This window comes from Mangifera indica, chromosome 20 (genome assembly GCF_011075055.1).
Source record: "Mangifera indica cultivar Alphonso chromosome 20, CATAS_Mindica_2.1, whole genome shotgun sequence".
Lineage (NCBI taxonomy): Eukaryota > Viridiplantae > Streptophyta > Magnoliopsida > Sapindales > Anacardiaceae > Mangifera > Mangifera indica.
Window position 1 is genome coordinate 8,558,861 of NC_058156.1, and position 22,429 is coordinate 8,581,289.

Sequence of the window (22,429 nt, forward strand, 5' to 3'; positions counted from 1 at the left end):
CATTCGACCAATCAAATTTTAAAAATAAATTAGTTGATTGGGTGTTTGATCGACTGACAACTAATTTTTTAAAAAATAAATTGATCGACTGGGTATTTGACCAATCGATCTACTTTTCTATTATTAAAGTTGTCATAAAATTTTATATTTTTATCTCATATCTCAATCTTAGTTAGGTTAGCGAGAGTTTTATGTGTTAATTGAGTAATTTATGTTTGATTGGGTGAGTATAAAATATAAGAATATTTTAAATATTTTATATGATAAGTTATGAATATGTAATGGAAAAAAAAAAAAAAAGACTATATATATAATGGCAAAAAATATAATATTATTTAAAAATATTTTATTAATATTTTGCAGCTTACACTGTAATCACCGTTCTTAAGGAAAGAAAACGATACGGAAATCAAAACAAAATCATCCCGGTAAAGTAATTAATTAAGGCTAATAACTCAAACTAATTATTAATACTAATTAATTAATTTTACCCTTTTCGTTTCCTCGAAACTCTCAGAGTGTGATCGATTCGCCGTTTCACCATGGCTCGCCCTGCAATGGCGTCAACGGTCAAAGCCTACGCGGTGCCTCTCGCTCTCTTCCTTCTCGGTCTTTATTATCAGCTTGTCGTTCTTCCTCGCGCCTTTCCTTCTTCTCATTACGAAGGTCCGTCGCTATTAATACCTACGCGAGTGCATTTATAAGTATAGTTGTTTTTTTACTCATTTGTTAATTATTTATGTGACTTTTGTTTATTCGAATTTTAGTTTTGGGAATAAAACGGTACAGCTCTGTTGGAGAAGTGAAAGACGCGTACGAGAAGTTATCCTCTAAGTGGTAGTCTAGTTGTTTTTTTTTTTTTTTAAAATTAAAGTTGTAGTTCATTTTATTTATTATTTTTATTGAATTTTGTTTATAATTGATTGTTTCAGGAATTCGGGTGAGGAAGTTCCAAGTACTGCTGATTTTTTGAAGGTTAGTGAATTGTATTTTTACTTATTTTATTCATTTTTTGCTTTTTCTAGATAGATAAAAGGGTGATTGCATTATAGGCGGCTGCTCCTAATTGTTTTTTAAATATTGATATCAGAAGACTGTCATGTTGTTTTAGGTTGAGGTATTAAATAGAGGTTGTTTTTTATTTGGTAGACTGGATTTTTCACAACTTGCATGTTAGTTTTTGTTCAAACCATGATTGTGTTTCTCTGTTTTAGTAGTGTCTCTTGTCCAAATTAACGAGGTTGTAGGCCAACTTCTACTTTTGTAGTTTTTTAAAGTTAAGATTCTGCTCTGTGTCTGTTACATTTAAGGAATCATATACTCTTATCAGTTTTGAATATCCTCTTTCCATGGAGTTACCTTCACTCCATGGAAATACCACAAGTGAAGTTGCAATTGATGATGCTTGGGCACTAAAGTTGGCACTAGTTGATTTAAATTTGTATTTCAAGTTTCCAGCCGATATTTGAGTGCAAATGTATCAAGTGGGTAAATGAGTTTCAAATTTGCCAATATGATTATTTGCACTCTGTCATGGTACGATGGCTTGGATCTTTGCAATTAATGAATTTAGTAAGCGTTTCAGAAAGTAATTAAATCTGAATTCCATCTTTTTAAAAGTCATCGCTGAAAAATTTATCATGGGCAATAAGGACAATTATATTATGCATAAGAAAATAAAGAAGCCAGTTTGTTGTTGTTACATTGTCATTTGTAGCATAGCCCTAAAAGATTAATTTACCACAACATTGACACTCTGGTGGGGTAAGTTGATAATAAATTGGGGAATTGTAAACTCAATGAGAAACGAAAAGAATATCATGTGCGCTTTCTTTGCTTATATTTGCAACTACTCTATTATTACTTAACTTTTATATGCTTATTGGGACTTTGGCTTCAGTGTGCAAACAATGGACCACGGTGATTTGATTTTTGTTTTGCCATCTTTGTTGAATGAGGTTTGTTGCAGGAAGGAGCCTTTTGTTATGTTTTTGGAGTAATGCTGTTTGTTAATTTATGGTTTCCCTTGCAGATTCGCTATGCTTACGAGCTTCTGACCTATCCTTCATGGAAGAGGGACTATGACATATATGGAATTGATGAGCAACTAGTATGTAGATATTTCTTGTTTCTTATGATGACCTGTTTATTATGATTACATTTGTTTAATTTATTTACTTGACTTCTTGTTCATAGCATGTTCTTACTGAGGTCAAAGAACAACATGGTGGGGATAGTTTCTCACATATAGACCTTCCGTTACTTAATGCTTCCGCTTCTGGTTAGTAAAAATGTCCATTTTTCCTTTTATTTTTAATTTGGGAATGTTTCAAAACTTATAATATAATAAAACGTATCTTTCTATCAGATTACAATGATTATGCCTTTAATGTTATTACATCGAAGGATTTTCCGTCTATATTTAAAGATAGTAAGCCATGGCTAATTCAGGTGAGAACACTATGGATATGTTGTGCTCGATTTTCCAATACCTGTCAAGCAATTATCATTTTAGTAATATATTTAACGTGAATATTAATGGATTCAGGTTTATTCAGATGGGAGCTATCGTTGCGCTCAATTTTCTAATGCTTGGAAACGAATTGGTAATCATCATTTGGTGATGGATCTTAAGTTTGGAAGTCAAATTTTGTTCTTAGTCTGTTGTTCATATTATTTGGCTGCTTAATTGTCACTTTCAATAATGAGGACAAAAGTGGACCTTTGGACCATAACAACTAACTCAATTAGAAGCATTAAATCAAATTAAACTTGGCTGCTGATGAATAAAGAAGCCCATTGACACCTTTTTCTTCAACAAAAAGGCTTGAGCTCTGCAATTTTTGTTCGTTTCTTTGGAATACAAAGTCTTCTTTTCCTGGACTAAAGACAAGGAGATGTATTCATAAATACTGTAATTTGCTGATATGTATACTTGGCTATTTCATTTACACAAGACTGAATGTGCGTTGGAATTGTGACCTCTTTACATCTGTGTTGCATGGGGTTTACTAAGTTTTGAACCATTTAAATTTTTACTTGATATAATTTCCTTAAATTTGTACGTGATGTATCTTTTTTTTTTTTTAAAAGAAAGGGATCATTCTACATAACGCAAAATTTTTTATGTTTAGTTTTGAGTAGAAACAGTTATAACAAGATGGTGAAAACCTCTGTATGTCTATTGTGTTAATTATATGATATACTTCTATACCTTAGCAAGGAGTCTCTTGATTGTTTAAGGTTAAATTCTAAGTATGGTATACAATATTGTGAAAGTTATATATTTAAATATACACTTCCCTAATTTCCTATTATTAAAGTGAGTTAATATTCTTCTGCAAGTATTGATCATTTGGAGTCTTGTTTATATCTGTTTTCCTATTACACGAAGCAAAAGTTAGTAGAAGCATGAATTCTAATTTATTTTCGCATCTCTTGAATGAAGTATATAACCAGAAAAAAGGTAATCAAACAGACTTGTTTGCCATGTAGGTGTGTTTTGGCTGCATTATGTTCCTGATGCACCTGAATTTTTATTTTTTAATTATTTTTCTATTCATTTTTAAAAAGGGTTAGAAATATAGGTTAAGTTGGGACACTTCAGTGTTATAGATTTTTTATGCATCACTTGGATGCTTTTTGTTTGTTAATTAAGACTGCAAATGTTATCACTGAATGAGGCATGATTATTATTCTGAGATGTTGATAATATATTTCCCTCTGTCTGCATTCAGCTGCCTTAATGGACGGTATTGCAAATACTGGTATGGTGGAACTCGCTGAGGTTCAACTTGCCACATACCTTGCCGAGAGAAAGCCAACTGGACAATTTTACTTTAGAAGAGGTAAGTGCTGTATCTACTCAACTTACCTTGGTTTATGAGAAGAAGGGAATATTTCTATGGCAGCTGTATAGAAAACAATTATTAAGCAAAGTTTAAGTTTCCCTTAGATTGCAAGCTTTAGGCATCTGCAAATTCTGTCCAAAGCTCCTTAAGATGTAAGAATATTTAACTACTTTGATACACATGGGTTTATATAAAATCAGTTATAGTGATTTGATAATATTTAAATATTTTTTACAAGCTTATGGTTCAGTTGGAAAATGGCATTTTCTCACTTTATTGCAAGTGGATTCATGCACAAGCCTCTAGTTTGACACTTGTATATGGAATCCTTGCCAGTTTTTCTGTTGGTTTTTAGAAAATATACTATAATTCAAATGTTCCGTTGTCCTCTCATGTCTTGCTTTGATAACTAGAAAAAGAAAAGGAGCACTAGAACTTAATTTGCTTGCCTTCTCTGGCTGTAAGTCATTGATGTAGCACTTTGAAGTAGCCAAATAGTTGAAGGAATTAAATGATGGATTTTCAATCTGGAAGTTAATTTTTTTCTTGATTTTATCAGCAACTCTCTGCTTTATTTTTTCATTGTGGCAAGTTATGATAAATTCTGGCTTAAAATTGTAGCGAATGCGTGCAGGTCTTCCTTCATTCATTGCATTTCCAACAGGGTGTAAAACTGCTGATTGTATAATTAGGTAAGTACCCGGTTAGTTTTTTTAATTAAAAAAGAAAGTAAGAAATCACAATCTTCTATATTTAAAGTATGTTGAGGACAGCTTTATATTAAGTTTCATATACCATATGTGCTTTCTAACTCCAATGAGTCACATATCTTTCTTAATGTCATAGTAAAATAGTATCTAAAATGATCATTGCTGTCAGGTTTGATGGAGAACTCTCTGTGGATGCAGTTGCTGATTGGTTTGCAACAACTGTATTAAATTTACCTCGAATTTTCTACTATACAAAGGAGTCACTGGTAATTAGTATTAACTCCTGTAACTCCTTCTTTTATTCATAAGAAAAGTTTATCTTGACATCCTAAACATTACATAAATCTTCTGGAGTGAAACTGTTTTAATCTGTGATAAAGTGAAACCATTAATTGATTATTGATGGTTAGTGCTTTTTGTATGAATGGCTTTCTGTGCATCATATATAAAAAATACAAACTTCTTTAAGCTATCCTCAATGACAAATTGGTATTTGAGCTTTGGAATTTAATTTCTCTACATTGTACTTGGATCTAGCTGTATGCACAAATAAAGTACTATTTAGGTTGTGGAGGCCATGTATTATTTTTTGATTGTCCTCGGTTTTTATGTAACTTTGTGAATATACTGCAACTGAAGTGTTTCATTACTGAAAACAAAATTCATGTAAAGCTAAGCTGCATGGAAAAAATTTGTTAGACTTTCCTACATGAACTTTGGAGAAAGAGTTTTTTACCATTTATGGTAGAATAAATTTTCTAATTAGGTGAACCTAATATTTAATTTAATATGTTACTGATAGTACCTACTGAAACAATATCGTACTTTTTTGCATTACGAAGCCAGGTCTTCCATTAATTTATTTTTGTTTTGTCTAAAGAAAGGAAGAAAAAGTAGTGAGTTGTGGGACAGAGTTCATTTTTTTCATTACCTTCAGGCTTCAGTTTTGTAGGAATTTCAAGATTTATCTTTTATCTTTCTTTTTTTTAAAATTTTATCTGAAATGGAGAGGTTTCGGGTAGATTTTCTGTAGTTCTTTGGATTTTCTGTTCATGGCATAATGATTACTAGCTAGAATTCATATTGAATTGTTTCCCTTTTCTCTTTTATGATTCTCTGTGGACACTGGGCCTCCAGTTATATTTCCTTTTTTGTTTTTCTGTTATTTAAATACAAACTTTATAGTTTCTTATAAAATGGATGGTTGTCACTCTTCTTTTAAGGGTTTAAAGTGGTGGTGGAGGGTTGTCTCACTTGTCAAAGGTAAAAAGAAAAAAAATATTTTGTTTGCTGAATTTATAACAAATAGATGAGAAATCAATACATAATCACAAGTAGCTTTTAGTTTGACTTTTGTTTCGTATTGTGTGTTTGATAGATGTTATTTGCTCAGCCTGCCTTATGCAGATATTTTTTATCTTTCTTTTATCTTATTTTTCCTCTCTGTTTATGATAACTTGGAGTTATGCATTAAATTCAGGGAAAAGATTTTCTAGCAAAAACTGCACCTCATAAGGTATGTTCCTTTTTTCATATGCATAAATGCTATTTTCATGATTTTATTTGTTTTGTTCTCGCAATGTGGTTGTTAGGCCATATCTGCATCATGAAGCCACTTTATGAGGATGTCATCAGCTTCCTGGCTGATTATATTGGATTGATATTTTAGGAATAGTCAGTTAAGATTTCTGTTTACATCTTGTGGTTGTCACAGCTATTGAAATAAGAATGTGATAAACATTAGTCCTAACGGAATGACTTTAACGTGTCTTTTGTGCATAGTTGATCAGAGTTGTTCAGCATTTTGTGAAATGAGAGATGGGTCTAATTTGTTTTCTTGTGGACCCAACCAGCTTAGTTAATGGTGTTCATTTATTGCAGTCTGAATCCTGAAGATGTTAGAGTAATGGATTTTGGATTAACTTAATCTTTATATTGTTTTTTGTGGGTCATATTGAACCAAATTCATTTCTAATTTGGGGCTATACAGAGGTTAGCAACTGACATTTTAAAATTGATACTGCTTGTTAAAGTATTAAATTGACTATGAATTACAAATTACAAATGAAGATAAGAGAGCTGCTAGTTGCAAATTTGCCAATTGTTAATTCATGATAAATTTATATTTTGTATTATTTCTGAAATTTTGTTGCTTACTTTATCGTGTTTGTCCTGGTAGAATCCTTATATTGCCACCACCTTTTGGTTTTGAACTACACAAGTAAAAAGGGGACTTTTGTTGGACATAACTTAGGTGGTTATTATTATTATTATTATTATTTTGGGGGTGGGTGAAGGAGGATGTGAAAACCTTTGATATCATTTCTTGGGGAACTTGTAAATGAAGTTCTTAGGTAATGATGCTTTATGGAAATATTAAGTTACCGTTCTTATGATCAAAATTAGCAACTTATATATGTAAAATTAAATATATTTTCTTTGCCCAATTCATAAGCTTGTGTTTCATCCTAGAGTCATCAGTAAGTGTATGCTGTATTGCCCAAGAATGGATATGCAACATAATTGTTATGTGAAGAGTTTATTCTTTCAAAATCCTTGGATTTTTGTCTTATAAGTTGGACTGATATTTGGCAATGCTGATTTCTTTAGTTGTGCAGTTCCTTCTTATAAAAAGAAAATAGTATTCTCTTTTGCGACATTCTAGTTTCCAAGTTATGCTTTGATTTTCATATGCAACATGGTGATATCTTGTAGTTCTTGATGCTTTCATGCTTTTTTTCCTGTAGGTAAAGGTAATTTTATTCTCCAAAACTGGTGAGCGTGCAACTCCATTTGTTCGGCAAATTTCCAAGGATTATCGGGCTTATGCCTCTTTTGCCTTCATACTATGGCAAGAGGAGGAAGCTGCCCTTTGGTGGAACACGTATGTGGATATGCTTTCTTATTAGTGATATCATAGTATGCATTATTTACATGAAAGAAACTGTTTTCTTCAACATATTTTTGAGGAACCTGAATTGGAGTAATTTGTCCCTAAAATACAGCTTATTTCATCACTTACATATTTGCCTGTATAATTTTGTAACAAATTTCAATGACACATCTGTTATGGCTTGAGTTGGAACTTGTGAGAGTAATGGTATTTTATTAGTTCCTTCTGCATTAGACGAAGTAACTGAGTTTTAATAAATGATGACAGGTTTGAGGTGGATTCTGCACCTGCTATTGTATTCTTGAAAGATCCGGGTGTCAAACCTATTGTGTACCATGGCATGTTACTCATTCTCTATTCACTTTACATGCCTTTGGTGGCTAGAGAACTTTTGATATGATTAATTTGCTCTATGAAAAAGCTAAGTTGTGTGTATAATGTTGCAGGGTCATTTAATAATTCACGGTTTTCCGAAGTCATGGAACAACATAAAGAGCAAGGTATTAAAAATGATTTTGATGTGTTAGCCTAATTTTACTTGTGTCATTGGGACCATTAATTTTTTATCTTTTAAAGGCTTTATTTGAATATGGATTTTTTTCCTTTTTTTTTTTTCCATTGACTATTTGACAACTCTTAAGAATCCCAGTGTCTGGGAGAGTGTTCTAATTTCTTTTAATCCACTCATCAATGCAACTTTGTTAAGAAACTGATGCATAAAAGTCACAATGAAGGGTTGATTGCCAACTGATGCTTGGACATTTTATTGCACCTCCATAGTTCACTCATTAAATCTTTACAGATTATAGTAATAATCAGTGAAGGTGTAACCAGAATTAATTTTTTATATCTAGTTTTTTCTTTGCATGATTTCTCTTAATATGTGGATGGAACTACTTGGTTTCTTGTAGTACTCAAATGATGGCAAATAGTTGGCTCTTCTCATCCCCTTGAATTCTGAAATGCTGAAATCAAGTTTTCCTGTTATTTTAAGTCTGTGACAAGACTGGAAAACTTATAGTTGACCCACTATATCTTGTTTATTCATTCAAATTGGTTCAAACGTTCAAGATGAAACCAGACCAAAATTAGCTATGAAAAGTAACTTTTAAAATTATAATGAATGTGAAGAACAAAAAATTGTAGAATGGGAAAATGTTCAATCTGCCGTTCACTTTATATCTGCTTTGTTGCTGGTAAGGATAGATTACCATGAAAGAAATGAAAATCACCAGTTTGCTTAGATCATATTCAAACCTTGCTTATCCATTAACCAGTAGGCCAAGTTGGGGTATGGGTGAGTGGTTGGGATTTGGGAATGGGGGCAGAGATAGAAAATATTTTCTGAGGGGGCCAAGTGTTATCTAAAATGAATATTTTCAGAGAGCCACATTTATTGGGGCTATATTGTTACCTTCAAAAACTAGGGGTGGCCACAATAAGAAAAACCATGTTTGTAGGGGCTAAATGGTTATTTTCCTGTACAAATTTTAAAGAATTTTGTGGGGCCTGGGGTGCCATAGCTCTGCTTCTGTTTGGGAATATTTTGTTACCTCTATCTGAGTGTGTGAGTTTGTTGATGTGATCCTGGTCTTGTATAATCCCAGTTTAAAAATTCTTTAATCCGGGGCTCTTTCAACTTCCAATCTTGATTAGACATTTTTTTCCTTAAATGACTTTTGAAACAAAAATAATTTAGCATATGTATATATTGAACCAATTATTAAATAAAAATTTTCATATTTTGAATGACCTATATTTATTCGGTTACACCTCTTCTCAGAGCTTCCTCAGTTAAGGAGTTCAACATCAATGGAACTTGGGTGTGATGCCCGGGGTTATTCTCGTGCTGGAAGTGATACCAAGATCTGGTATTGTATCATTCTTGCAGGAAGGCAAAGTCAAGAACTAAACAAAATGCGTGAAGTAAGTATTTTTGCCTGGATTTTGCTCCAAGGCATTCTCATAGGCATATGTTGGTCTTAGAATATTTGTGAAATATGTAGTTTGCCCAATATCCTTCGTGGTTTCATAGCAGCTTTTCGTCTTACTACTCTTTAATGAAAGTTGTAACTCAATTTTGCTCCTATACTTGTGAGGAAGGTAAGAATGCAGTTAGGTCTTGAAGTTTCCATATTATTTTCTAGGTACTCACTTCTGTAGTGAGAAAACTATGTAAAAAAAGGTTAAGTATTTTGTCTGTAGATATAGAGCTTCTGATAAAAACAAACAAAAAAAATAAAAAAAGATTTAAGATGCTCATAATGGGACCTAGGGAACACTAAACTGTAAAACAAAAGTGAGTTGTGGTGGTGACAGGGTGATGAAATATACGCCCATGACTAAGTAAAAGATCAAACATAGAAAGTGGATTATTGCAACTTACAAGATAACAAAGAAACTTTTGTTCCATCATGCCTTCTAGGGTTTGGAAATCTCCTATCATAACTAACAAGAAACTAGGAAAGAAAAACCGTTCCTAGGAAAGAAACTTTAAGATATTCCTTGGTATAGAGTTGTGATTTTGAGATGGGCAAACTCAATTTTGTGAAGGATGAGTGGAAGATGTTTGTTGGTCTAGTGACTCATGGTAATAGATGCTAAAACTACGTGAGAGAAAAGGATTTGTCTTTGATTTTGGAGCGAATATGGACTAAATCATGACTTTAAATTCAAGTTTTTGGTGGTCTTTCTGATGGATGAGGACAACATCTTGATCATGAGTGATGAGGAGCAAGAGAAGAAAGAAGTGGATTTGGTAACTTCGAACGTGCTAGTGGCTCAAAATTGTAAATCGACAGATTCCTACTAAAAATCGGCTAGTTTTAATGAAGTTATTAAGTTGATGATAGACCAAGAAAGGGAGTTGGCAAATTTTGGGGTACAATTGGTTGAATAGGGTGACCAAGAGGGGGAATTAGCAGATTTGGAGGTTCAATTAACAAATTCCAACGAGTTCTGTTTGCTAGAATCTATTTGTTCACCTATTGATATGCTTCAGTTGGTGACAGTGACAAAACAGACAATGAATGAAGAAAAAAGTGAAATAGAAAGAAGGAAAAAAATGAGATGTTGAAGGAGACTTTGTAGGCCAAGATCGACGAAGACAACCTTGAAAAAGATAAAGTGCTGGATTGTCTTTTCCCATCACTTGTGGCAATTGAAATAATTGAAAAATATGAGGGGCTTTTTCAAATTGGGTAGGAAAAAATGTAAATATGAAGAAAAAAATTTGGGTTTGTTGGATTAAAACGAAAAAAAAAAAAAAAAGAGACTTTCCAATATATTCTCCTTGAGGAAAAGATGGTTTTCAAAAGGCAAGTAATGTTAGATTAGATAATAATAATTTATTAATTAAGAATATATTTGATTAGGATAATATAGTTGATTTTAGTATAATAATTTTGATTAGAAGATAATATATTTGATTAGGATAGTATTTTTGATTAGAATGATATGTAAACTTGAAAATTAGGATATTGAAAAAATAAATATGAGTGGTTGGATTGAGAAAGAGAAGAAAAAAAATATTGTCTTTGATTTTAAGATAACCTTTGGTTGATCGAGAGACTATAGGAAGTGCTAACAACTCTTGTTGCTAGTATTAGCACTGTTTATATTAAAATATTTGTTTTTTAAGAGGTTCCTAATAATACCCCGCAATATTGGCAAAATTTTGGGTTAGGAATCGGAGAGTTGGTAGGGAGACGTGGGGTGGGGGGTGTGTACTTAATGAAATAGATAATACGGAAAATAAAAGATCATATATACACTCATTATAATGCTATGTCACTTTGGGATACTTGTTTCAGATTTTTTTTAATACAACTAATGTGTGTGTGGAATTCCATAAAATTTTTTGGTTTAAAATATGGGGGTAATTACAAAAGTTTGTAGACCATGCGCAGGGTTCAAGAAATCTTATCAAGTGTTGGTGGATCAGATACAGCTGAGACTGATCAATCTTTAGCTCCATTGATAAGTGCATTCGGAAACAAGCGACTGACTTTTGCTTGGCTTGATGGGGAAGCTCAAGAAGTGAGTTTTATCATCCCACCTTTTCTTTGTTTATATATCTTAGTGTTTTGTTTGTTTCCAGGCAAGTTGATGATATTGATTGGTGTGAATGAACCAAATTTATTGGATGAAAATGAAAGGTTGTGCTTTTGATTACTTTTGTTTGATCACACATAATTACATGTCATGTTTCATCTGTTTAAGAAATTAGGGTATAATGAGGTGGAACTAAACCATCTTAGCAACTCTACCAAAACTAGTGGTGAGCAAAATACCTAATCCAGAAGTAGAATTGTTGGGTACCCTACTCAGTTCCAATTCCTACCCAAAAGCGGCTTACCCTAGGTAGGGTCCAGTTCCAACTGTGGACCCCACTGGTTTTGGTTCCACCCCCTAAAGAACTAGAATCTACCAAGGAACCAAATTTGAGACCATATTATGGTACCAGGTTAGGTACCCGATCCGATACTCATTTATTTAATTATTTATTCAACAAAACGATGTCGTTTTATGTTGTTTTTATTATTAGTTAACAAGAAAACAAACATTTTCTCTTATTTTTCCCTAACAAACAAAAATCTAGCAAAACAAACACAAACATTTTCTTTCCGGTAAACAAACAAACAAGCAAAACAAACATTCATTTCTGTAGAAACAAAAAATGCAGTCGGTTGCCTACTAGACTACCCAACGACGCTTTCCAAGCTAGCATTTGCAAGATTCCCTTGTACTCCTTTCCCCTTCAATTTTCTTTAGAAACTAACACCAGCCCTGCAATTTCCATTGATTGCTGCATTTCAATGACTGCTTCTTTTATAGCCAAATTGTACCTAGATAATCCTAGACACTATTGGAGAAAAGGTGTTGGCAAAGCCTCTGATGGCTACTAAATACTCACTTTTTTGAGCCTCTGATGGCACCCAGTTGGAGAAAAGGTGTCAACAGAGCCGCGGCTGCAATTGCTGCTTTCCGTCAACAGAAGGTTGTTGATCTCGCCCTCGCCAAAGTTAAAATAAAGGCTTCTCTCCTTTCCCACCTGTATGACTTCTACTGTACCCAGAATCACTCTCCCCCTACTACCAACAATCACCAACTTTGTTCCTTGCCCCCGCTGCTCTCACCCGCAACACTGGAGCAAATTCAGATTTGGGTGGATCTCACCGATTTCATCACTCCGAGATGCTTGGACCTTGCTGCCATGTGAGATCAACTAGAGAAGAAGGTTGTAGAGGTTTTAACTATTGTCACTCCAGGAAATCAGTGTTTTTTTATTTTCCTTTCAATATCCTAGCTTTTTTTTTTTCAAAAAAGAAATACAATAATTTTCTGAACTCCTTTTATTTGTGTTATCCAATAGAGCTATTTCAGTTATTGTTAGTAGTTACTGGTCTCATATAAAGAACCCAAGGGGTTAACATAAATAACTTCTATGGATCTGTAAGCTTAAAACACTACAGTTTGATTATTTTCTTTTCAGTGTTGTCAGTTATTCTTGTAAAGTGTAATACACGTTGACAGAAGGTTCAAGAAATTTTTAACAGTTGCTAGCTAGGGAAAGTTTTTGGCAGAAGCAAAGATGATATAGTTGTTGTTTTTGGTTCTTTTTGTTGAGGGTGCTTTGGCTTTTCTTTTATTGGTAAAGATAGGGCCATTCAGAGAGCTTGTGGTAAAGAGTTTGGATCAGCCGAAGGTGGGAAAGGTCCAGTTACTGTGAAAACTATTGCCAGTATTTTGTCTGTGATTCTTCTGTCAAGCCTCACTAGCATTGTGAAAATTTAGAACAACAGCAAAAAATTATGGGTTAACAGTAACAGGACCTAAAACTAGAACCAACTGGGGAGGTTTTAGGTAGGAACCTGTTTGTACATGTTCCTGTTCCAGTTCCTAAATCTAAGGAATTGGAATTCCAATTCCTACTTTTTCATCAAGGTACCGGGGCTCGTTCACGCCTAACCAAAACCAGTCTTTTTAGGTAGTTTGAGACTTTTATTGGTTAAATGCACCTAAGTTGACAATTGATGGTACTTTTCTCCATGTTGTATTCATTAGAGATTTTGTAATAACTTCATTAAATTGCTAACTTATTGCATACAAATTATAGTGTGAATATATATTGGCCCACGAGCCACTAATATTGTTGAATTTTCTCCAGCGTTATTGTTCATTCTACCTTTTCTCAGAGACAATCTTTGAAACCTGTGGACGAAGGAGGGATATGACTGATATACCTCGGATAATTATTGTGCGTTACAACAGAAATACAACTGCTGAGAATATCAAAGTTGATAGAAAACCGCAAAATATATGGAGTGCATTACAAGAGGAAGTGGATCCTGCAGCACAGCTCGTAGTGAGGTACAATGGTTCAGAAGAAATTCCCGAGGTATGAACTTCCTTTAATGTCATCATTTATTGTATTGCTTACTTCAGCAGTTTTGATTCACTTGTCTCTTGAGTTTGTGAGTGTGTCTAATATCTTTCATTTTTCACTGAGATAAATTTCACTCAGTTGGATAATCGAGGATAGATTGAATGGTGTACTCCATTTTTTTTTTTTTTCAGATTTTAAAATGGGCATCAGAAATAATTAAGGATGGTGACACCAAAGATCTCCCATTCTATGTAAGTTGAGCCATCTTTTGCAAATACTTTAATCCATTTGTTGTTTCTCCTTTAAATGATGGAATTCTGTTATTAAATTATTGCAATTAATGGTTGTTAGCAAAAATGCTCCACATCTCCCCCTTCCCAATGATCATTTACAATATGCAATGTTTGGTGTGCAGGATTGTTAATTTTATTGTATGAGAAGTGGTGTATAGCATTAAATAATACAATACATTGTTTGGTGAAAACTTTGCACTGCACAAGCGAAGGCAATGTCCAAGTGTTTAATCCACATATATTGTACTAGTCAAGACCACATAACGGGGTGGTTAAGTGACATGTTCTATTATTTTAATTTACTTTAATAATTTTAATATATCTATTAATTTCTTGAACTTGCACTTTAATTTATAGATCATTTTAATTTAAAATAACAATAATAAAAATATTAGTGATGCACCAAACATTGCCTTGTGTTGCTTTTAGTTCGTTATATTTCATACAATTATCTTGTATTTTATATACAGTACAATGTTATATTATTCTGTACAATTCAGTGCAATGTGACACTCTAAACATTGCCTTATGTTGCTTTTAGTTCATTACGTTGCTATTTGAGGTGCTTTCGACCAAATCAGGGCCGTTAAACCTTAGTTCATCAGCTGAATGGTTCAGTTCATTTTTTATGTAATTAACTTATGGTTTCTAATGTTTCTAATGTTGTTTCATTATCTTAATAGCTGAAACCCAAGATACAGATTTTTCATGCTTATCTTTGCAGTCTTTTGTTCATTACTCAAAGTTCTTTGTCTCTATCCAATACAGAGAGCGAAGACTCCCGAACTTGTTCCTGAGGACACAGATCCTATCTGGTCCAGAGGTGCACAAAGCATTCGTTCTAAGAGCGTTGGACTGAAGCACTGGATGCGCAACATTCTAGCCGGATATTCTGGTTACGTTGGGGATCCTAGAATAGGTCCAAGCTTGCTTTTGGCGGCATTAATGTCTTTTGGTACCATCTGGCTGGTCAGGAGTCAACAACCAGCTCGTCCTAGGCAATCAGATCGACCAAGTGAATCGAGTATTGAGGTAAGTAGTGGCTGGTTCAGAAATTAAAATATTCTCTCCAGTGGTTTGCAAACTTCTCAAGTATATTGTGCAAAAACTGTCTAGCGTATTCCTTCATTAATTTATGTATATGATTACACACATAAATATATGCTGTAACTAAAGATCAATAAGAGAGAAAATACTCTTATTGAGCTCTTTGTTTGATAGTATGTTCTTCAATGAGTTGCAGATTATCGATGATGCTTACCATGCTGCCAGTTATTCCTTGGAAGTATTTAATTGTTTTTCATTCTTTCATGTTAAAACAATTCATTAATTTGCATTGAAGCTAGTTTATTAGCGCTATTTAATTAAAAAAGCTGTCTTCTGGTACTGAGCGTTGTTTATTCGTGATTATAGTTACCCGGAAGGGTTTAATGTTATAGCTTCTCTATTTCCTTTTAGCTATCCTTTAGTTTCTGGTCCTACACAATTTATGTTGTGTGTAAACTAATACTAGTTAACATAATCCTTGGTATACTATTTTCTGTATTTCTTTTTTTTTTTTATGAATGAACTGCTTCAGAAACAATTTTATATTATTTCAGGTTGAAACTAGACAACGACAGAGAGAGCGGGCAAGGAAATTGTCAAAGAAAGATCGGCCATCTTCCATAACTGACGTGGAACCGAAAGATGCATACCAGGCCCTTCTTTCAGATTCTGATTCTGAGTAGTATAAACTGCTTAGCAAAATAGATAGTACTGGAGATTCTTGAAAAGGAGATAAAAGTGAAAGGCCACAGTTGTAATTGGAAGCAACAAACACTAGATGTAGTTAAATTAAAATCATTAAGACTATTTACAGACCAAATTCTATGTATTATTTAAGTTGGAATTGTGTCTAGAATGTTTAGGCTAGAAACTAGATATGGTTAAAGGTTTCTATTTCAAATAGATTTGGAATACAGAAAGTGTGAGTGTTTATACAGGAAGTGTCAGATTTAAAGTCAAGTGGAGTGCTGCAGTTGGGTGACCGTGTCGTTTTACAACCTTTTTCTGATTATCTAATGGCCGCTAAACCTCTTTTTATTTAGAGTAATGATATGTGTATTCATTTTTTATATATAATTTTTATATATAGATGATGTAATATTATATGATTGAGTGTTGTGTTATCTTTAATTTAAAATTATTCAATCATATGATGATATATTATTTGTATACATAAATTATATATCAGAAATAGATATATATAGTTTTATTATTTTATTTTGAGCATGATTCTAGTGAAAATCATTATCATAGTTATTAGTATAATACGATATACGATACCTATCTTACGATATGATACAAATAAAAAATGATTCGTATAATGAGTTGTATCGAATTAATACGATACATTACGTATCTTATAATAAAATACATATTATTGATATGAATCGATATATTTTTTAGAGAAAATAATGATATAGTAAAGATGTATATGAGAAATTTTAAATTTTTTAATAGTATTTATGATATTTTTGAAAATCATAATGGGTCAATTAAATTTTTTATTATTTTATTATTATTTTATTTTTTAAAAGTTGTATTATACAATACAATATAATATTTGATACATGATATGAAAAATTAGATTTTCAATCTACAATATCATTACTATCAATTTGGCAATTGTTTCTTATAAAAATATATGAAGAGCTTTATTCATATAATTTCACTTTCAACCAAACAATGGGTACATATTTTTTAGTATATAATTCGGTACATAGATGTATTGTGTGATTAAATGATTTTGAATTAAAGATAAATTAATATTAAATTATATGATGATATATCATTTGTGTATATAAAAAAGTCCAATACTCTTACTTAAATTAAAACGTCTTAATATTGCCTCTTTTGAGTTAAAATTTTTTATAATAAAACTATGTATAATCACATTAAATACATAAATAAATATATATTTTACATATATCATCATATGATTTAGTAATTTTAAATTAATATCTAATAATATAATAATATATATAAATATATATTTATTTAATACTCAATTTTTTAATCCTAATTTTAGATTACAGTGCAAATAAAATAAGAGTAGTAGTATTTGTATAATTTTATACATAAATAATTATATATTTTTATATAATTAAAAAATTTAAAAATTTAAAAAAAATAATATTTAATTATATAATAATATAGTATTCGCGAGAGTTTTATCTGCTGGTATCTGTTTGGGCGGACATTGCTTTAAACTTTCAGGGGATGAAACCTAGTTCCAAGCTAAATTCAACTATTGCTATTTATGATCTATTATGGACCCGAGTGACCCGACCCGATGCTCACGGGAAGGGTGATTTCGTAATTTTACTTAAGATAATCTCATCTAGATTTTATTTTTTTAGGGAAAGTATCTCAAGTTCTCAACGAGTTTTAACTATAAGCCTTGACACACTATCTAATCACCTGCTGGTTTTCACCTCCCGTTCAATACTTTCGATTGAAATTTTTACAGGTGACATATCCATGCTTTGATCGTTGCATTTGTTTTATGAGTTCAATAGTTTTATTATAATTTCCTTTTTATTGTATTATAATATATTGGTTTCATTAGTTGTAATTCCGACTTTTTATGCACTCGTAATTGCGTTAGATACTCAAATTGTTTGCTTCTGTTTGTGGGTATTGGTTAAATTCTGATAGTATTGATATTTGTGGTGATGCTTGTTTGGGAATGCTTCTGGATATATTAGGTTAGTGTATTTATTGTATAAATGTTGGACTATTTTGTTTATGTGTTTACTGTTGCAATTTTAATCTAGACTCTTGTTATCTTCTTTGATTTACATGTACAACTAGTGTTGCTATTGGCTTTTGTTTTTTGGTATGTTGTAGGATTGTATCTGGATTTTGTAACTTAGTATTGGTGCTTTTGAAGGGAGTCTGATTGCTGATATCATTTAAGTGTGATTACTAATCTGTTGTGATCAATTCGATAATTTGGTTTAAGTTGGTGGGCATTGAAATAGTTTGGAGTTGACTAAATTGTGAGAATGAAATTTATGAAAATTATGAAAAGTACTTGTTTTAGTTTTTGTTTTTGCTAAAGCAAATGCTAGTTGTAGAATTCTGTTGATTTGTGATGAATTTGTGATTTTGGGCTTTCTATGATATTTTACGCTTAGTGTTTTGCAGTTTGATAATTTTGGTTTTGAAGCGATGGGAAAGGACTCTAAGCCAAAAGATGGAGGGAAGGGTAAAGGGAAACAGGCAGCAGGAGGTGATGAAAATTCTTCAAAGGGTAAAGGAAAAGGTGGGAAGTCAGCTGATGGGCTTGGCACCTGCACATATGTCAAAGGTTTCTAATTCTTGCTTGCCTTCTTGAGCAGCTTATCATTCATTCATCGACTCTCTATCACACATTTTTCACATCCTTCTTCATGTGGTTTTGCTAAGAGACTCCTTTATTGTTGTAGCAAGGCATGTCTTATGTGAGAAACAAGGGAAGATCAATGAAGCATACAAGAAGCTGCAAGATGGTTGGCTTAGCAATGGAGATAAGGTTCCACCAGCAGAGTTTGCTAAGGTGAATCAAATAGAAAATATCATTCCTTATGTGTTAAAGAGGCTATATATTCGATCTTGATTGAGAGACCATAAGCAAGAGTATTAGTGACGACCATCTTAGTTAAATTATCACGTTAATTGGTCGATGGCATAACTTTTGCGCTTTTAAAGAAGAAAACTTACTTGTGACAGTTAAGAATGCTTTGAGTTTGGGTGTTTATTGAATATTTTTTCTTCCTTTTTCCCTGTTTTTAGATAGCTGCAGAATATTCAGAGTGCCCATCTGGGAAGAAGGGTGGAGACCTTGGATGGTTTCCACGTGGCAAAATGGCCGGCCCATTTCAGGAAGTTGCCTTCAGCACACCAATTGGAGCTACCAGTGCACCCTTCAAATCAACGTATGCTCTTGAAATTTTTGTTACTAAAACTTACTTTAGGTACATTTTGTGGACCAGCATTAATATCCATGGCATCCACTAGGTTATTTAATTTGTACCTTACAATGCAGGCATGGATACCACATAATCTTGTGTGAAGGGAGGAAGAATTAATGGAGCCCGCAATCTGCATTGTAAACATGAACGTAGAGATGGAAATAATATATTTGTATATTGAATCTTAATGTGGTCATCAATTATGGTTGAATCCTCATGAATTTCCTTTTCTGTAATCTCAATGTGTACCATCTCTTCTTGAGCAAGGACAAGAATGTCTGCATCTCATTTTGTTGAAAACTTTCTATGAATTGATCTGGGATTTGCATCCTCTTGGACAATATTGCAAATGGATGTTTGCTGTATCTCAAGGCAAGTTACCAGGAAAAAGTAGACTTCAAGGGCTTTATTGGAAACTTTGCACGTTGAAACATATGATTTGACAATCCTTACATTACATTTGGAACCAACAGTCTTGGAATGGAAATTAGGAGAGACTGGAGATGTGACTAGGGATGACAATTTGGACCTGACTTTAGGGGCCCCGACCCTAACGGGGAGGGGATTTTCCGATAAAAACGGAGAAAAGGGCAGGGATGGGGATGAAAAAAATCTCCGTAATTGGGGACGGGGATACATATGTCCCCGTCCCACCCTACCCCATCCCACCCCCTCCCCTACCCTAAATCTAATATATTAATATAATAATTTTTAGTAAATTTTAATTAGTTTAATATTTTTAATTACAAATTCGTTAGTATTTCTTATGTAAGTTGCTTTTAAAATTGATTATTGTAGGTTAGTTTTTAAAATGTTGTTTTATACCAACATAAAGAATTAATGATGATATCAACATGAAGAGCTACTAATGAAGAGATTGATTATTGCATATTGTTAAATTTTGTGAAAACTTTGTATTTGAACTAAAATAACAATGAATATTTTGTAACTCTTGTAGCAAGTGATATTTTGAAAAAGTATTATTTTATTTTATTTATTAAAATATAGGAAGGAATTAAAATTTATATTTACGGGTATGGAGAGGAGATTTTTTCCTGCGAGGATGGGGAGGGGATGGGAAAGGGATTTTTTCCTGCGGGGACGAGGAGGGGATTTTCCTTTGTGGGGAGGGGACGGAGATTCTTTGTTATTTTCGTAAAAGGGACGGGCCGGGGATGGGGATTGATATCCCTTCCTCGCCCCTCCCCGTTGCCATCCCTAGATGTGACAGTAATTTGGTTTCGAGAAGATTTCTAATACTATTCAACTCTATGACTAAAATTATTTTATGGCATTTGAATACGAGTTCACTTGGGGCAATCCTTTGGCTTTTTGAAATATGAGGTGAAATGAGATGAAAACATGAAAAGAAGGTTGATCACAATTTATTTTAAAAAAATTGATTGGTCGGGTGTTTGGTCGGCCAATCCGTCTAGTCAACCCATCTAGTCAACTTCAAATTTCTTTCTTTTTTTAAAGATAAAATCAGCTTAAAAAATAACTATATTTATATAATAAAAAAAAAAGTAATTATATATGTATAAAAGGCAAACAAAATAACTATTTTAATCAATATTCCAAAATTTTCACTTGTGAAGTTTTAAAAACTCAAATATCTACTCATCAGCTGTTAAAAGTAACAAAATCTATTAGTTTTAGGAAAAAAAATATTATTTAACTAATAATATTAAAAAAATAAAATTTTATCTCATTTGTCTTTCTAAACTCAAAAAAGTAACAATTTTTCCCAAACCAAGTTTCAAAAAAAAATATTTCCCCTTTAGGGTTTATTTTTCATTCTTTGGCCACTCCCTCCGGTGCCTTCTCTGATAGCCTCTTCCTTCTGTCACTTTCTCTTCCTTTGGCTGTCTCTCTCTCTCTCTTCTCTCCCTCTAGCGGTCTTTTCCAAACGAAGATTGTCAGGGAGAAAGAGACCGTTGGTGAGAGAGAGAAAGCACCAAATAGATAAATAAATAATATGTCATTATATGATTAAATAACATTCAATTTAATAACACATCATTTGAATACTCATTACATGTAACATTGCCCATGTGTAGACATGTTAATTGGGTTAGGCTAAATGAAGGCTCAATCGAAAATACAAAACTGAGGCTCGATATTGTAGTATGTCAGACTAGGCCTATGGGCCTGTCAGGTCAAGCTTAAGGCTTTAGTATTAAGCCCATGGGTTGACCCAGTGTGACCAACATTATGTTAAAAATAAAAAAAAATATTTAGTTGCTTGTGGTAGAAGCAACTGATGCTTTTGCCACAAACTTCTTACTGGCAGAAGGCAGTAGCCAATGTTGAAGTGGGGCTTCTACCACAAAGGGAAAAGCCCAAGGCAGAAGCCCATCTTCAACTTGTTTCAGTTTGTTTAATTTATTTATTTTTTCCTATATAAACTTATTCAACTTTTTTTCATTTTCAATTTTATTTATAATCTCTCAATCTCAATTTTTTCATTATATTTTCGATCTTATTTTCTCTTATCAATTCTCTTTTAAAAACTACCTGAATTCACAAATAATAATTTTTTATATTTATAATTTTATTTTTATTTTATAAAGATGAGTAGATAAATGATATAGTATATATATATTTTATAATTTATACAGTATATAAATTAATTAATTTATACTATATTATAAACTTATAATATTTTTTATCCTGTAATCACGGTATTTCTCCGCTATAAGTAAAGTATTATAAATAAAATATTCGGGGTACTGTTCTCAGTTTTAATCATTGATAAATAATTTGTGTTTAAAAATTTTAATTACAATTTTTCTTAAAATATTGTTTAAATAGACAGGGTCGATTTGATCCTATATATAAGGTCAGGTTTTGGGCCTTCACACGTCAATGGGCCAGTTCAGTTCGAAGGTCCATTATTGTATAAACCTAGGGTCTGGCCCGACCTATTAATCTAATGGGCTGAGCTTAGCCTGTCTGACCCGTTGACACATCTACCCATGTGAATAAACTGTACCAAACTGACTCGAGATCACGAGGCTACTTAAATGGGCTTTTTTAATCGGGCTTCGGCCTTCCAACCCACTAAATTTTCCGTCACACAAAGAAGAATGGGAATATTCGAATTTCTAACAGAAAAATAAAATAAAATCATAGCCATCACTTTTGCTACTTATGTTGGTTTTTTTGACAGAATTATATGGTCTCAAAAAGAGCTCCGCAGACAAAATCCAAGCAGTCTTTTTCCCTGTATGTTGTGTCATTCACAAGTCAGCAAACAAACGGCGCCAACCATTGCAGATAGGCAAACTGTCT

The 22,429-nt window shown here is 32.7% G+C and overlaps 2 protein-coding genes across 4 annotated transcripts; both read left to right on the forward strand.

Moving 5' to 3' along the window:
* The first annotated feature begins 413 nt into the window (after nucleotides 1-413).
* Nucleotides 414-16,230, forward strand: LOC123204505 (dnaJ homolog subfamily C member 16-like). The gene is made up of 20 exons (XM_044621194.1): nucleotides 414-666; nucleotides 768-837; nucleotides 933-975; nucleotides 2,033-2,110; nucleotides 2,197-2,281; nucleotides 2,369-2,451; nucleotides 2,549-2,606; nucleotides 3,738-3,848; nucleotides 4,486-4,543; nucleotides 4,731-4,827; nucleotides 6,042-6,077; nucleotides 7,309-7,445; nucleotides 7,722-7,792; nucleotides 7,901-7,954; nucleotides 9,238-9,380; nucleotides 11,352-11,492; nucleotides 13,624-13,854; nucleotides 14,034-14,093; nucleotides 14,904-15,167; nucleotides 15,737-16,230. The coding sequence occupies exons 1-20, from the start codon at nucleotides 543-545 to the stop codon at nucleotides 15,863-15,865; spliced, it is 2,073 nt and encodes a 690-aa protein (XP_044477129.1). The 5' UTR covers nucleotides 414-542; the 3' UTR covers nucleotides 15,866-16,230.
* Nucleotides 16,231-17,497: 1,267 nt separating this feature from the next.
* LOC123204011 (peptidyl-prolyl cis-trans isomerase NIMA-interacting 4-like) lies at nucleotides 17,498-19,476 on the forward strand. 3 transcript variants are annotated; one of them, XM_044620535.1, is made up of 5 exons: nucleotides 17,498-17,649; nucleotides 18,330-18,492; nucleotides 18,611-18,720; nucleotides 18,957-19,099; nucleotides 19,210-19,476. In XM_044620535.1, the coding sequence occupies exons 2-5, from the start codon at nucleotides 18,354-18,356 to the stop codon at nucleotides 19,250-19,252; spliced, it is 435 nt and encodes a 144-aa protein (XP_044476470.1). In that variant the 5' UTR covers nucleotides 17,498-17,649; nucleotides 18,330-18,353; the 3' UTR covers nucleotides 19,253-19,476. The 3 variants fall into 3 exon arrangements, with proteins under 3 accessions (XP_044476470.1, XP_044476469.1, XP_044476471.1); XM_044620534.1 differs by having other exon boundaries at nucleotides 17,529-17,649; nucleotides 18,352-18,492; XM_044620536.1 differs by having other exon boundaries at nucleotides 17,546-17,649; nucleotides 18,320-18,492.
* Nucleotides 19,477-22,429: the final 2,953 nt, after the last annotated feature.